A 15,614-nucleotide genomic window follows, 5' to 3' on the forward strand; every position below is an offset into this window, starting at 1 on the left:
ATTTCTATCTTATTGCAAAATACGACTGAAATATAATATAGGTCAATGTCTTTATCTACTGTCTTAATAATCGTGGTTAATTAAAAGACATTGATAGATTTTTTTTTTTTTTTTTTTTTTTTGTTCTGGCCTAAAAACCAGGCGGTGGAATGCATGACGCATACCTGGTCGCGGAGACTTGCCCTGGAGTGACAAGTTGGACCGGGTTATGTGGGACTGCCTCTGGGCTTACCAATACACTAAACCGAAACCGCCTCACAGTTGACCCCTGTGGATCACTACTGCTACTGCATTAAATTTGGGGATATGGCACCCGCTGATCGGGCAGCCGTTATTGGGCACGAGAGCCCGGCGATTCTATTGATTCGCGAACCTGAGTTAACACACAACTGGGTACTGTTGTATGGGGGCAAAAGTTATGACTGTAGCGACGGATGAGGTCGTTTCAGCCTGGAAAAGGGGGAGAGCTTAGCGGTGACGCGGTGCTAAGTTCCCAGCATGTCAACCAGCTCGCGAACAAGCGCGTTTTCAGAAGAACTTGAGCTGAGTTGTTGTTTGTGGAATGATTGAGATATGAAGTGCTTGATTTCTGGAGTGTCAGTTTCCCTATGGATTTGATTATTTCTGACAAACCATGGAGCGTTTAATATTCTCCTGAGGAGCTTATTTTGGAAAACTTGAAGCCGTTTGACCTGGTTGGGTGTAACAAACTTGAAGTAGACATTAGATCCGTAGAGGAGTACGGACCGAATTAACATCTTGTAAAATAAGCATTTGATGGAGATGGGAAGCCTGCTAGAAGGGCAGATCAGAGGAGATAGCAGGTTTGCTATCCCCGAACCTTTTTGGATTGCTTTCTGGATTTGGGAATGCCAACCGAACCGCCGGTCGAAGTGAAGACCTAGGTACGTGACGTTATCCAGCCATGGAATTATTGCGGTGTCGATCTTAAGTTGCGAGACGCGCAGTGCGTAACGCTTCTTGTGGAAAATGATGGCCTGGGTTTTCAGGGGGTTGATTTGCAACCTCCAGAATTTGAACCACTTGACCGCATGATCGAGCTGCTTCTGTAAACGCTCATGAATTGTAACTTCGAACCTGGCGGCCGTGAAGAAAGCAGTGTCGTCAGCGTAAAAGGCGACGTCAATATGCTCTTTTCTCGGCATATCTGAAATAAAGAGATTAAATAAGGCTGGGGCCAGCGGGGAACCTTGAGGTACGCCAGCATCGATTTGTTTACGACTGGAAAGTGACGCCCTGATCTTGACCTGGAAAGATCTGTCCGAGAGATAGGACTTGATGAGAGCGGTTAGGTCTTCTGGGAGGCCTAACCGCACGCACTTTGCGAACAATCCGTCGTGCCAGACCTTGTCGAAGGGTTTGGTTAGGTCCAGAAGAACTGCTCCAAGCTTTTTACGTTGGTCAAGAGCATGATGGATGTGTGCAGCCAGACGGGAAGCTTGATGGACGGATGAGTGGTGAGCGCGAAAGCCGAATTGTTCATCTGGAATGATGTTGTTTTCCTTTGTGAAAGAGTTGAGAGCGTAGAGTATTGCCCTCTCGGCAAGCTTCGAAATGGCGCTGAGAAGGCTGATAGGCCTGTAATCAGATGGAGATGATTTTGCTCCTTTCTTGGGTATAACCGCTATATGTGCGTGTTTCCAAGACGCCGGGAAGTGTTGCAGTCTCATGATGGAGTTAATAATGTTTGCCAGTTCTGCGAGTTGCTTATGCGGGAGCTTTTTTAACTGGGTAATCGATATTCCATCGAAACCTGGAGATTTTTTGGTTTGAAGTTTGCCGATCATAGTCTGTAGAGACTTTGGAGATACAAAATGGTTGAGAAGAAAGGCGGGGGTTACTGGTCTTTTGACGGAGTTGGATTCGTTGATGACAGTGTCAATGTCTTTAGTTTTAGTGTTCTGTGCGGGTGGGAGGCATTTCATTTGAGCTTCGTAGGTCTCTGCAAGGAGCTCGACTTTTTCTTGGTCAGTGACTGCAAAATTTCCTGTAACCGCTGACTTCAGGGGAGGGATGACATTGTGCGTCTTCCCCACGAGGCATTTGGAGACACGCCAGAAGGAAGGGGGGCCATCCAGCCTTTGGTCCGCGAGAAATGAGTTCCATTTCATTGCTCGCCAAGTCGAGACGGCCGCCCTTACCCTCTTGCATGCTCTGTTCGCCTCCCTTTTGTCTGCAGCATCAAGGGTGAATCGAGCTAATCTGCATAAACCGTTTTTGATGCGAATTTCACGTTTAAGAGAAGCGGGAAGATTGTTTTTCCACGGCTGGGGTTGTGATGAAATTTTGACTGTGGAAGATTCGTGAGCAGACTGAATATCGCGAGTTAGCTTGAGTACGGCTTCCTCGAGGTGTTCTGGTGTGTTAATTTTCGGAATTGGATCGGATTTCAGGAGAAGAGATTGGTAGTTTTTCCAGTCGGTTTTTTTCCTGAATCTTGTTAGTGGGACTTGAGTGGTGGCGCAGTTTCCGAGTTTGAGAAGGATCGGACGATGATCAGAGTCTAGTTCGTCAAGGACTCGAACTTCGGAATCGCGATTTACGTCTTGAAGAATAAAGAAATCAAGGATTCTTGCTGCGCCTTGAGAGACTGTACTAGGGTGATGGGTGGGTTCATCTGGCAAGGCAAGACCGTAGCCCAGATCTGCACTTAGAGCTACGATGGCGTTACCTGCGGGATTCGCTTTGGAACACCCCCAGGTGGGGTGGTGGGCGCTGAAGTCGCCACCCATTATTTTTGGGAATTTTCTTTCGACGAGTGATCGGTATTTGGTATAGTTGAATGCAGAAGATTTCCTGTACAGGGATGTAATCACGAAGGGACGTTCTTGGATATCGATTTTAATGGAGGTTGTTTCGAAGTTGTTTACTGATAACGATGGAAGGAGCTCGTGTTTGACTCCTTTTCTGACGAGAATGGCGGTTCCACCGCCTCGACCCGGAGTTCTATCGTTTCTGTAGACAAAAAAGTGTTCGAAAGAGAGACGATGCGAAGGTTTCAGGAAAGTTTCCTGGATGAGCACGATGTCGACGTCATAGAATGTTATGACGTCCTCCAATTCCGCTTGCTTTCCGCGTAAGCTATTTGCATTCCATGTCATCAGTATAAGAGATTTCGGAACAGCCATTTCGAAGAGTTAAAGGCTGCTGAAAGTTATAGAGACAGGTAAGTGTTGCCGCTTAGGCGGCGACATTTGGAAAAAGACGAGCAAGTTGGTGAGCCAGGGCGATCACTTGTAGGAAAGCCTGCGGGTCAGTAAACGCCTGCATTGTGGAGTTAAGGTCCGGTGTATTGGTTGGAGCAGGAGTTTGAGTTGGAGCAGGCTGGGTAGCGCTGGCTAATTTTTGGGCTAGCTTTCTGCCACCTTGGTTACTCCATGCAGAACCTTGTGGAGGTCTGGTTTCGGTCGGAATTTTTGGTTTTCTTGGAGCAGGACGGCAGGTGCAACCGCTGAAGTTTGCGGTATGAGTTTCACCGCAGTTGCTGCACTTTGGAGGTGCTTCTGGGATTTTGGTACAGGATCTAGTGTCGTGATGCCCGGCACATTTGACGCACCGTGGGGGGGCTCGGCAATATGAGCTGGAGTGCCCGAAAAGCTGGCAGTTGAAGCACTGCACTGGCTGGCCGTTTCCTCTCTGGACCTCGACCTTCACTGTGATGACGCCGAGTTTGGTCATATATATGATCTGTCGCTCTTCGCGAGGGACAACTACCTGAACAATTGGTAGTTCTGTCCCGGATTTTAATTTCCATCTTTGCACAAATTTGGGATGGAAGCCTTGATCAAAGAGAAGTTCACGTACTTCGTCAATGCAGAGTGATTCTGGGATGTTTTTTATTATTACCCGGAATGCTCTCTCCTCCGGATGACAGAAGGAATGGTAAGGGTAATTCCTTTCCTCGAGCAGGGTAGTAAGTTTACGGTAATTGTCGCTTGTGGCGACGAATAAGAAAATGCCGTCCTTTTTATTTCGGGTTATAATGTCTATTGATTGTGCCTTAGTAATTCTAATAAGCTCCATGAACCTCTTCTTATCACGGAGCACTATAGGCGGAATTTTTTCCTTTGGGGGACTTTGAGAAACAGTCGCCGAAACGGTTGGCACTGTTTTTGCTGTGGAGGTTAAGACTTGTTTAGTGACCTGGCTACTTACCTGCGCAGGCTGGTCTTGGGTTGGTCTTGTGGTAACTTGTTTCGGTACTGGCTGTGGGGCCGTCTTGGTGGTCGGCTTGTTTTGCACTGGTCTGGTGGCAAATTTTGTAATCGAAGGCTGTACGTTAGCCTTGGCTTTCGATTGGGTAGATTTAGTGGCTGGCTTGGCTACCGGATTGGGTTGTGATTTGGGAGCCTGTTTTCCCTTGTTGCCGGCCTTCGGCAGCTGGCTTTCCTGAGGTGGAGTGACGGGCCCTCTTTTCCTTTTTCCCACCAAGGTGAAACCGTCTTCTGAGTCTTCAGTTTGGTCTAAGTGTTGTGTCGGTTTAGCTGGTGTCTAGGACTGAATTTCTATGGCAGCGGGAATCTTTACTTCCATGGCATCTCTTTGATGCTTCATGAATTGTGTTATCGTAGCTGTGAGAGTTTTTATTTCTTCCTTGAGCTCTTCGGAAGCCTTTTCGCTCTTTTCCAGCTTTTCCGTCTGTTTGTTCAGGGCGTCTGTTTGGGCTTTTGCGAACGTTTTAAGGTCAGCTATCTGCTTTCGCAGGTCTTCGTTCTGTTTTCTCAATTCCGTTATAAGCACTTCTCGGCTGTCTTCTGAAGATGGTCCATTTGAATTTGAAACACTGGGATTATGTTCAGGAGGCGACGTCGGCTCTGACGTACATGACGCCATTGCCTTGTCTGTAAAAACGCCTTTTCGGCGCTTACAGACGCTTTTTTTTTTTACGTAGGCACTGGTGAAACGTGATAACGGGTCGACCGTCTTAGGGAAAGTTTCGGGTAATTCTCGGAAGCGCAGGTAGGTTCGGCGGACCGGACACGACCGTTCTCTTCGAGAGCTAGCACGGAACTGTAACACATTGATAGATACTGTAGCAGATAACTGGCATTTTCAAAACTACACGCAACATAGAAAAAGTCGAGTGGTTTTAATAGCGAACTCAATAGCGGCTTTAATAGCGGCCACATGGTAAAATTATCTAAAGTAACGGGATTATTTATCGAGAGAGCTCGGAGAAGAAGAGACCGTCTAAATCTGTGTCGGGGTTTTTATAGGTCCAACTCCATCGTTGGGTTCTCTATTGAGGGAGGAACTTTAGTGTTTTATCTTTTGTTCTATTGGGAATTCCATAATTCTCTAAAATCCTTTCGTCTTCTGGGGTTTATCATACTATTTACAAAGACCAATTCAGATTGTTGTTATCGCTAATTGTTCTGATACAGGATGGATGCTCACATAAACTATCAATATATTTATCAAAGAAAATACTATATATATAAGTACACCAGACCTGATTACTATCGCCTTGTTGATGGAATGCCGTGTATTTTCTGTTAAGTGTTCCTTTTTAATTAAAAACAAAAAAAAGGTAGACGCGCCGTTAAAAATCGCTGGCGATCTCTCATTGAAGTGGGCACCGGACAGAAAAAGAAATGTCGAAAATGCGAACTGCGACGCCGTATAAATGGATTAAGATCGTATCTGAGGAGGAAATGTGTATTTTATTAAAATTTGACAAGGAACGTATCGCTTGCAGTTGGAAATTTGCAAGTCAGACGGCGTATTCGTGATTGTAGGTAAGCTCTAAATTCTTCTCAAGGTTGGCAATTCAGTATGCAAAACGCCAAACGGCCTAACGGTTTAAATAAATATACCATTATCGAATCCGAATTCTGAAAAACCACGTCCATGTTGTTTTAATGCGTTGTTTTTTATATAACGCAAAACATTATACGCTGATTTCATTAAAATATCCGTGGAAGGTTACTAGATTGATCAATAAATTCGTGAAAAACTGTCATATTTGTATTTGAATCTGAAAATTAACAATCAACTATCGAAAGGAATAATGTAGAGTGATTACAACCAAAATTATCAGAGAATGGTGTAAAGTTATTAACAATAATATTTAACGCATTCCTATAAATTAGTATTGGGGACTATAGACTGAAATCGACTATCGAATGTTTAGTAATTGACTACTTTTTACTATCGACTGTTTCGATCGCTATTTTTGGTTCGACTAATTTTATTTAGGGTCGGACTGATTTTGTTACTATATACTATCGACTGTTTCAGTCGTGTACTTTTAGTTACTACTTTTGATTCAACTAGTTCCAGTGGACTGATTTTTTACGTTCTGGCTCTGTCATTCTAGCCAAGACCTTACAAAAATATGCCGAACTTAGGCTTATATAGATTTATATGTAATATATAGAGCTTTATGATTTTTTTGTAGTATGCTTGTAAATAACAATATATTGTATATTAATATAGCAGCATTTTTAAAACATATTTTTCAAGATTATTAATGTATTCGGGTAAAAAGGTTAAAATTGTGGTATAGGTAATATTTCGACTACTCTCTCCATTTTTGTCAAAATATATTTCCTTTCAATAATAAATAAAGCATTTACTTTATTTAAAAAACTCTAGTAGTTATTGTGCGATCATTTTTAATTATGACATGATTTAGTTTTTTTTATGATCAGGTATATATTTTTTATAGAATTTATGGTTATTGTACGTACATCTTTAGTTTTTAGGTTTTGTGTAATTTCTATTGTATTGTCTATATTTATTATAGTATAATATTTCAAAATAGCAATTAACATATTAAAATATGATAAAATATTTGTGGGATATTATTTCATTTCATAGAAAAATTCCATTCCTTTATAAATTAATAGTTTTAAAAATAATAATGATTTTGAAATCACGAAAAACATCAGAATATGTCACCTCTTACTAGCCTATATGTTTACTACCGCCAGTCCTGAAAGTTTTTGAGAAATTTTATATAAAGAGGCTTAATAATACAACAGAAAAAGAAATGTTATTCCAGAAGATCATTTTAGGTTTCATGATAAGTATGGGACTATATAACAAGTTCATAGACTTGTAAACAAAAAAAATATAGACTAGAATGGTAAAATATATTATTCGACTGCATTCCTGGACATATCTGAGGCTATTAATAAAATATGACACACAGGGTTGCAGGTTAAGTTAAAGAAACTCCTCCCTCATCCACATTTCCAGTTATTAAAATCTTTCCTTACACTGTATCCCCTATATACAGTTGATCTACCTCCCAAAACTCTTTCACAGTACTTCGCACCAACACTTAAAATCAGACACGTTATGGAGTCTAAGGGGATATTGCGCTGAATCAGGTGTATTGGATACGTAATATGGGATAACGACGATGACTCGCAACACTTTATTCTGGAACCTCTGGAGGATGTCCATTTTAGATTTTGGTATATAGTCATCAGTACACCACAGTTCAATACCATAGGTCCAAATGGGCTTAAGTATTGACTTATACAGCAAAACCTTGTTATCTAATGATAATTTAGATTTAGGCCCTATGAGGCAATACATTTGGTTTAGTTCAAGCCCAACACTTTCAATTAGTGTACTCGAAAAATTAGTCACATATAGGCATTCATGTTATCACATGTGATAGGCAGCAATTAATCACATATATATATATATATATATATATATATATATATATATATATATATATATATATATATATATATAAATTAATACGACGCGACCAAATGGTAATGTATATTTGATGTGTTTAACCTTTTATCAGCATACGTTACACAACCTCATGTACATAGAAAGTTAAATTGAAAAAGACGATTATCTTTGTCTTAATCTACTATTATTTTCCATTCAACTTGGCAACAGCTTGGATCTCATTCCACCATTTGGCGTTCTGTGACATCAAAATTTGCATATACATTTCTTGGTCACCTAATAGGTATTCTCCAAGGTTTATGCATTTTATCTATCCCATCATGCTATATATGTCGAATGGATCTAACTGTGCGCGTTCCGAATCAACCGGATTTTTAATAGAAATGTACCTTTGATGCTCCTTTCTCATATATGTGCATAACGGCATTCATTCATTTACCATATGCCCACCAAACTAGAGAGATTTAATAAGATTACTGAGGAATAACAATATGCTATATATAACATTTCAAAGAATTATATGGAAATGTATTGTGAATTATGTGGGAACTATGAATTTGTTGTCCCAAAAAATGTTCAAGCTCAAATATATATTATCTTGTTAAAAATAAATCTGTTGATAACAGAAATTAATATGAAAATGGTTTTCATTCTTTTTTAAAGGTTTGAACTAGGCAGGATTGCCGCTTCTTTTTAATTGTGGAATTTGTTGCCTCTGCGAATAACTAGTAACAGAAATAATTACTATTAATGGCAACGTTACTGATGTTTTTAACACGTCGAAGGGACGTTAGGATTTTATAAAAGTTAATTTGTGAAAACGCAGCGCTCAGAGTCACCAGCTATTTCTTATACAGTTGATTTATCTGTGTTTGGTGCTGCCCAACCTGAGTTTCATCAAAGGGCGAATTTGTTCACGAACGATTCCAGTTTTCGTTTTTCAGTTCTCTTGTTTCTTACTTTTAACCTTTAATTCAATCTTCATTTATTATTTTCTATTTATCATTCTCTTTTTACTATTATCTGTTTATTATTATCTATTTGTTTATATATTCATCAATGTATCTTCATCTATTTTATTGTACTCTATTTTACTATTTCTTCATACCTTCATATCTTTCCAATTCTTAAATACTGTATATTACAGATAATAGTTTTATGGTTGCAACTATAAAAGTATATATAAATGGAATAAAATAAAAGTTATAAATTATCATTTAAGCCAGAAACTAACGCCACTGCGAGCAAAACAACCGACATGTGGTTATAATCTATTGATAATGTGATGAATACATAAATACAACTGATAGTGGTTTGTGCTGGCTCTTGCTGGCCGTCAAACCGTGTGGCTTTTGATTTTTCCTTGCATTGCACGTCCATCATAGCTGAACAAGTGAGTGCACAATAACAAGGGTTTTAGCTAATTTATTTATTTATTTGAGATTGCGGCTTTACCCTAGCGAGGCCTACTAACTTTTGTGGCAGAATGTCGTGCCTCTGTTTGATATTATTGCATGTCCATTATTGTTAGTGTTAGGGTATAAGATGGTACATCACGAGTTACTTCCCTCTCGTATCGTTTGCACATGTTATACATCATCCTAGCATAGTTTATCTTTGCTCAGCTCTCGTTATTGTCTGTTATGATTGTCCGTCAATGTTATTGACTACTATTGCCCAGGAATTTGTTAATCATTCTGATTATTCGATCCTTGCTATTGACTACCATTGTTATTGTCACCCATTATCGATATCACATTCATTGTAAAACACATTTTTTGGCAAAAATTAGTTTATTTTATTCAACATAATTCCCTTCAAGGTTGATACACTAATTATAGCGACCCTTCAAGTTTTCGATTCCCTTTTTGTAATACGATTGGTCCTTTGCTTTAAAATAGGCCTCAGTTTCGGCGATCACCTCTTCATTCGACGAAAATTTCTTCCCAACGAGCATTCTTTTGAGATCTGAAAACAGGAAATAGTCGCCTCCAGCCAGATCTGGAGAATAAGGTGGATGAGGAAACAATACGAGGCCCACTTCATGAATTTTTGCCATAACCTTGCCAGTCGACTGTTACGTTTTCCCACTCGGATGACTGTCGATTGTACTTCGGAGTGGAATGAAGGAGCCATGTTTCATCAATTGTCACATATTGACGCAAAAATTCGGGTTTATTACACTTGATCATCTTCAAACACTGCTGCATATCATCAACTTGTAACTGTTTTTGGTCAAAAGTGACCTCGAGCGGCACCCACTTTGCACAGAGCTTTCTAATACCCATATATTCGTGAATGATATGATGTACACGTTCAGTTGATATTTTCACAGAGCCTCTGCTATTTCAGTGAATTTCAATTTACGGTCATTCAAAATCATTTTGTGGATTTTTTTTTATATTTTCATCGGCAACAACCTCTTTTGGGCATCTACTGAGTGCACCGTCTTCGGTGCTCATTTCACCACGTCTAAACTTAGCATACCAATCCTTGATGGTTGATTTTCCTGGGGCAGTGTCCCGAAACTCGTCACAAAGCCAAGTTCTTGCTTCAACTGTATTTTTTCCCTTCAAAAAGCAATCATTTTTCAACATGCGAAATTCTTTTTTATAAATTTTTTTCACAATAACAAAATTTGCTTCACTCTGCTATAACTAATATGCTTATGCACTAATGCTATAATTCACAAACTAATAATCCGATAGCTGTCAAATTTATACACGCATCTTTTGGAGGTTAGGGATAACTAAGAAGTATATGGATTTAATACTAGGAGCGCCATCTATGTGTCAGGCTGGTGACTTTTCAATTGACTTGTTTTAATCTCGTACTCGCCTTGCTTATGTTTTAACGCAAGTTACTACTTGCTACTTGGAAAACTGTTATTTTATGTAGACAAAGACCAAAAACTATCTATTTTGATTGTTCACTGATAGATATCACTGATCCAAACATTTAGTAATGAGGGCGGATATTTTTTGAGCGATCCGTGTAAGCGAGAGAGATAATTATTACTAATGAGCCGTACTGTGGCGAGTAATTTGCGGACCAGATATATGTGTGTTATTATGGTTAATAGCAACAATGGGGATTCCACGGTCACGCTAAACAAACCGATTACCACCGTAATGAGCAAAAGCAGAAACGGACGACAGGAAAATAAAATCGTAAACGAGAAGAACTGGCGTGACTGGCGTTAGACGAGCGCTGCCGACGAAAGCGCGACACCGTCGTCACGCGAACCCTCCACGGACGGACCGACCGGAAACTGACGAGCGGCGGTCCTTCCGCGAAGAGGACGACAGACCAACAGCGCCGAGCTGACATTACGAGCCAGCGCGGGAGCCATGCTGCTTTCGCAATTACCGGGCCCGATAGTCGGGCTCATCATTACCTCCGTCGTTATTATTACCATTATTATGTGACCGGAGTAGCCAACCGGTAGCTGAGGCCGAAGAGCCGCTCTGGCCAATGGCGATCGGCGTCAGCCGGTCGTTTACCGCCTCCTTATCGGATCTCCGAAAAATTAAATCATGCGTGTCGTACATGTGTGCCGAAAGCCATATCTCTGCCTCGTTCGCAGTTATTGTTTTCTACATGATAAACCGACTGTGGCATGAGGAAGAGTTTTTACCGTTTTGCTCCCATCTGTTTCGCCTATCGATTCGCCACTCTCACGATACACGGATCTCTCGGGTTTTTAAATCGACATTTTTCAAGCCGCCGGTCTTGTCCTCCTGTTAATAACAATCACAGTTACCGACTACAACCGTTTAAAGAAAAAAGAAAGAAATAAAAGTCTTGCTAGCAATGTTTCTCCATCCCTTTTGTATCATCAGGAAAACATACTCTTCGGGTACATTATCTAGCTTTTAAGAAAAAAAAGTCAAAATAACTGAACAAAAAGTGGATATCAATGCTCATTAGACCACAAAATATGTTTAACTTGCCTATTATATTAGTTAACGAATCTCACATAGCCCAAAAACTTAGCTATAAGTTCTTTAAATGATACCCATGTTTCCTGTTCTAATATTAAGCCCAATCGAAATATCTTTATCCATCAATCTTTCAGTTTAGTTTCTAATAAACGAGGAAATTTTAAAACAATCGTCATCTCTAGGTAAAGCTCTAATTAGTTATTTTATTAAGCTCAACTTTTTATGTAGTAATAATTAAAAATTTTTGCAATATTTTCCAGTCAATCTTCTGGTCACGGATCTCGAGCTCTAAATCAACATTTTTCCAGCTGCCGGTCTTGTCTTCCTATTAATTATAATCACAGTTACCGACTACAACCTTAATAAGTTCGTCACTAAAGTTTTTCGTTAGGGCATCATTCATTTTAGAATTCTATTAAAGTATTACTTCGTTTAAAGAAAAAAGAAAGAAATAAAAGTCTTGCTGGCAATGTTTCTCCATCCCTTTTGTATCATAAGGAAAACATGCTCTTCGGGTACATTATCTAGCTTTTAAGAAAAAAAAAGTTAAAATAACTGAACAAAAAGTGGGTATCAATGCTCATTAGACCACAAAATATGTTTAACTTGCCTATTATATTAGTTAAGGAATCTCACATAGCCCAAAAACTTAGCTATAAGTTCTTTAAATGATACCCATGTTTCCTGTTCTAATATTAAGCCCAATCGAAATATCTTTATTCATCAATCTTTCAGTTTAGTTTCTAATAAACGAGGAAATTTTAAAACAATCGTCATCTCTAGGTAAAGCTCTAATTAGTTATTTTATTAAGCTCAACTTTTTATGTAGTAATAATAAAAATTTTTTGCAATATTTTCCAGTCAATCTTCTGGTCACGGATTTCGAGCTCTAAATCAACATTTTTCCAGCTACCGGTCTTGTCTTCCTATTAATTATAATCACAGTTACCGACTACAACCTTAATAAGTTCGTCACTAAAGTTTTCCGTTAGGGTATCATTCATTTTAGAATTATATTAAAGTATTAATTCCTTTAAAGAAAAAAGAAAGAAATAAAAGTCTTGCTGGCATTGTTTCTCCATCCCTTTTGTATCATAAGGAAAACATGCTCTTCGGCTACATTATCTAGCTTTAAAAAAAAAGTCAAAATAACTGAACAGAAAGTGGATATCAATGCTCATTAGACCACAAAATATGTTTAACTTGCCTATTATATTAGTTAACGAATCTCACATAGCCCAAAAACTTAGCTATAAGTTCTTTAAATGATACCCATGTTTCCTGTTCTAATATTAAGCCCAATCGAAATATCTTTATCCATCAATCTTTCAGTTTAGTTTCTAATAAACGAGGAAATTTTAAAACAATCGTCATCTCTAGGTAAAGCTCTAGTTAGTTATTTTATTAAGCTTATCTTTTTATGTAGTAATAATAAAAATTTTTTGCAATATTTTCCAGTCAATCTTCTGGTCACGGATTTCCAGCTCTAAATCAACATCTTTCCAGCTACCGGTCTTGTCTTCCTATTAATTATAATCACAGTTACCGACTACAACCTTAATAAGTTCGTCACTAAAGTTTTTCGTTAGGGCATCATTCATTTTAGAATTCTATTAAAGTATTACTTCGTTTAAAGAAAAAAGAAAGAAATAAAAGTCTTGCTGGCAATGTTTCTCCATCCCTTTTGTATCATAAGGAAAACATGCTCTTCGGGTACATTATCTAGCTTTTAAGAAAAAAAAAGTTAAAATAACTGAACAAAAAGTGGATATCAATGCTCATTAGACCACAAAATATGTTTAACTTGCCTATTATATTAGTTAAGGAATCTCACATAGCCCAAAAACTTAGCTATAAGTTCTTTAAATGATACCCATGTTTCCTGTTCTAATATTAAGCCCAATCAAAATATCTTTATCCATCAATCTTTCAGTTTAGTTTCTAATAAACGAGGAAATTTTAAAACAATCCTCATCTCTAGGTAAAGCTCTAGTTAGTTATTTTATTAAGCTTATCTTTTTATGTAGTAATAATTAAAAATTTTTGCAATATTTTCCAGTCAATCTTCTGGTCACGGATCTCGAGCTCTAAATCAACATTTTTCCAGCTGCCGGTCTTGTCTTCCTATTAATTATAATCACAGTTACCGACTACAACCTTAATAAGTTCGTCACTAAAGTTTTCCGTTAGGGTATCATTCATTTTAGAATTCTATTAAAGTATTACTTCGTTTAAAGAAAAAAGAAAGAAATAAAAGTCTTGCTGGCAATGTTTCTCCATCCCTTTTGTATCATAAGGAAAACATGCTCTTCGGGTACATTATCTAGCTTTTAAGAAAAAAAAAGTTAAAATAACTGAACAAAAAGTGGATATCAATGCTCATTAGACCACAAAATATGTTTAACTTGCCTATTATATTAGTTAACGAATCTCACATAGCCCAAAAACTTAGCTATAAGTTCTTTAAATGATACCCATGTTTCCTGTTCTAATATTAAGCCCAATCAAAATATCTTTATTCATCAATCTTTCAGTTTAGTTTCTAATAAACGAGGAAATTTTAAAACAATCCTCATCTCTAGGTAAAGCTCTAGTTAGTTATTTTATTAAGCTTATCTTTTTATGTAGTAATAATTAAAAATTTTTGCAATATTTTCCAGTCAATCTTCTGGTCACGGATCTCGAGCTCTAAATCAACATTTTTCCAGCTGCCGGTCTTGTCTTCCTATTAATTATAATCACAGTTACCGACTACAACCTTAATAAGTTCGTCACTAAAGTTTTCCGTTAGGGTATCATTCATTTTAGAATTCTATTAAAGTATTACTTCGTTTAAAGAAAAAAGAAAGAAATAAAAGTCTTGCTGGCAATGTTTCTCCATCCCTTTTGTATCATAAGGAAAACATGCTCTTCGGGTACATTATCTAGCTTTTAAGAAAAAAAAAGTTAAAATAACTGAACAAAAAGTGGATATCAATGCTCATTAGACCACAAAATATGTTTAACTTGCCTATTATATTAGTTAACGAATCTCACATAGCCCAAAAACTTAGCTATAAGTTCTTTAAATGATACCCATGTTTCCTGTTCTAATATTAAGCCCAATCAAAATATCTTTATTCATCAATCTTTCAGTTTAGTTTCTAATAAACGAGGAAATTTTAAAACAATCCTCATCTCTAGGTAAAGCTCTAGTTAGTTATTTTATTAAGCTTATCTTTTTATGTAGTAATAATTAAAAATTTTTGCAATATTTTCCAGTCAATCTTCTGGTCACGGATCTCGAGCTCTAAATCAACATTTTTCCAGCTGCCGGTCTTGTCTTCCTATTAATTATAATCACAGTTACCGACTACAACCTTAATAAGTTCGTCACTAAAGTTTTCCGTTAGGGTATCATTCATTTTAGAATTCTATTAAAGTATTACTTCGTTTAAAGAAAAAAGAAAGAAATAAAAGTCTTGCTGGCAATGTTTCTCCATCCCTTTTGTATCATAAGGAAAACATGCTCTTCGGGTACATTATCTAGCTTTTAAGAAAAAAAAAGTTAAAATAACTGAACAAAAAGTGGATATCAATGCTCATTAGACCACAAAATATGTTTAACTTGCCTATTATATTAGTTAAGGAATCTCACATAGCCCAAAAACTTAGCTATAAGTTCTTTAAATGATACCCATGTTTCCTGTTCTAATATTAAGCCCAATCAAAATATCTTTATCCATCAATCTTTCAGTTTAGTTTCTAATAAACGAGGAAATTTTAAAACAATCCTCATCTCTAGGTAAAGCTCTAGTTAGTTATTTTATTAAGCTTATCTTTTTATGTAGTAATAATTAAAAATTTTTGCAATATTTTCCAGTCAATCTTCTGGTCACGGATCTCGAGCTCTAAATCAACATTTTTCCAGCTGCCGGTCTTGTCTTCCTATTAATTATAATCACAGTTACCGACTACAACCTTAATAAGTTCGTCACTAAAGTTTTCCGT

The 15,614-nt window shown here is 37.8% G+C and overlaps 2 protein-coding genes across 2 annotated transcripts in view; both read right to left on the reverse strand.

Moving 5' to 3' along the window:
- The window catches only part of LOC143192706 (uncharacterized), a 68,299-nt gene extending 60,200 nt beyond the window's left edge, over positions 1–8,099 (reverse strand). Inside the window, exons 1-2 of the mRNA XM_076398199.1 lie at positions 8,070–8,099; positions 4,177–4,410 (exon numbers count right to left, since the gene is read on the reverse strand). Coding sequence (XP_076254314.1) covers positions 4,177–4,410; positions 8,070–8,099 — 264 coding nt within the window. The remainder of the gene's footprint in view (positions 1–4,176; positions 4,411–8,069) is intronic.
- Positions 1–15,614, reverse strand: part of ds (dachsous cadherin-related 1) — a 555,958-nt gene that overhangs the window by 183,921 nt on the left and 356,423 nt on the right. The window lies entirely within an intron of this gene.

This window comes from Rhynchophorus ferrugineus, unplaced genomic scaffold (genome assembly GCF_030347505.1).
Source record: "Rhynchophorus ferrugineus isolate W39M unplaced genomic scaffold, kcgeb_rfMv2 rfM3, whole genome shotgun sequence".
Classification (NCBI taxonomy): domain Eukaryota; kingdom Metazoa; phylum Arthropoda; class Insecta; order Coleoptera; family Curculionidae; genus Rhynchophorus; species Rhynchophorus ferrugineus.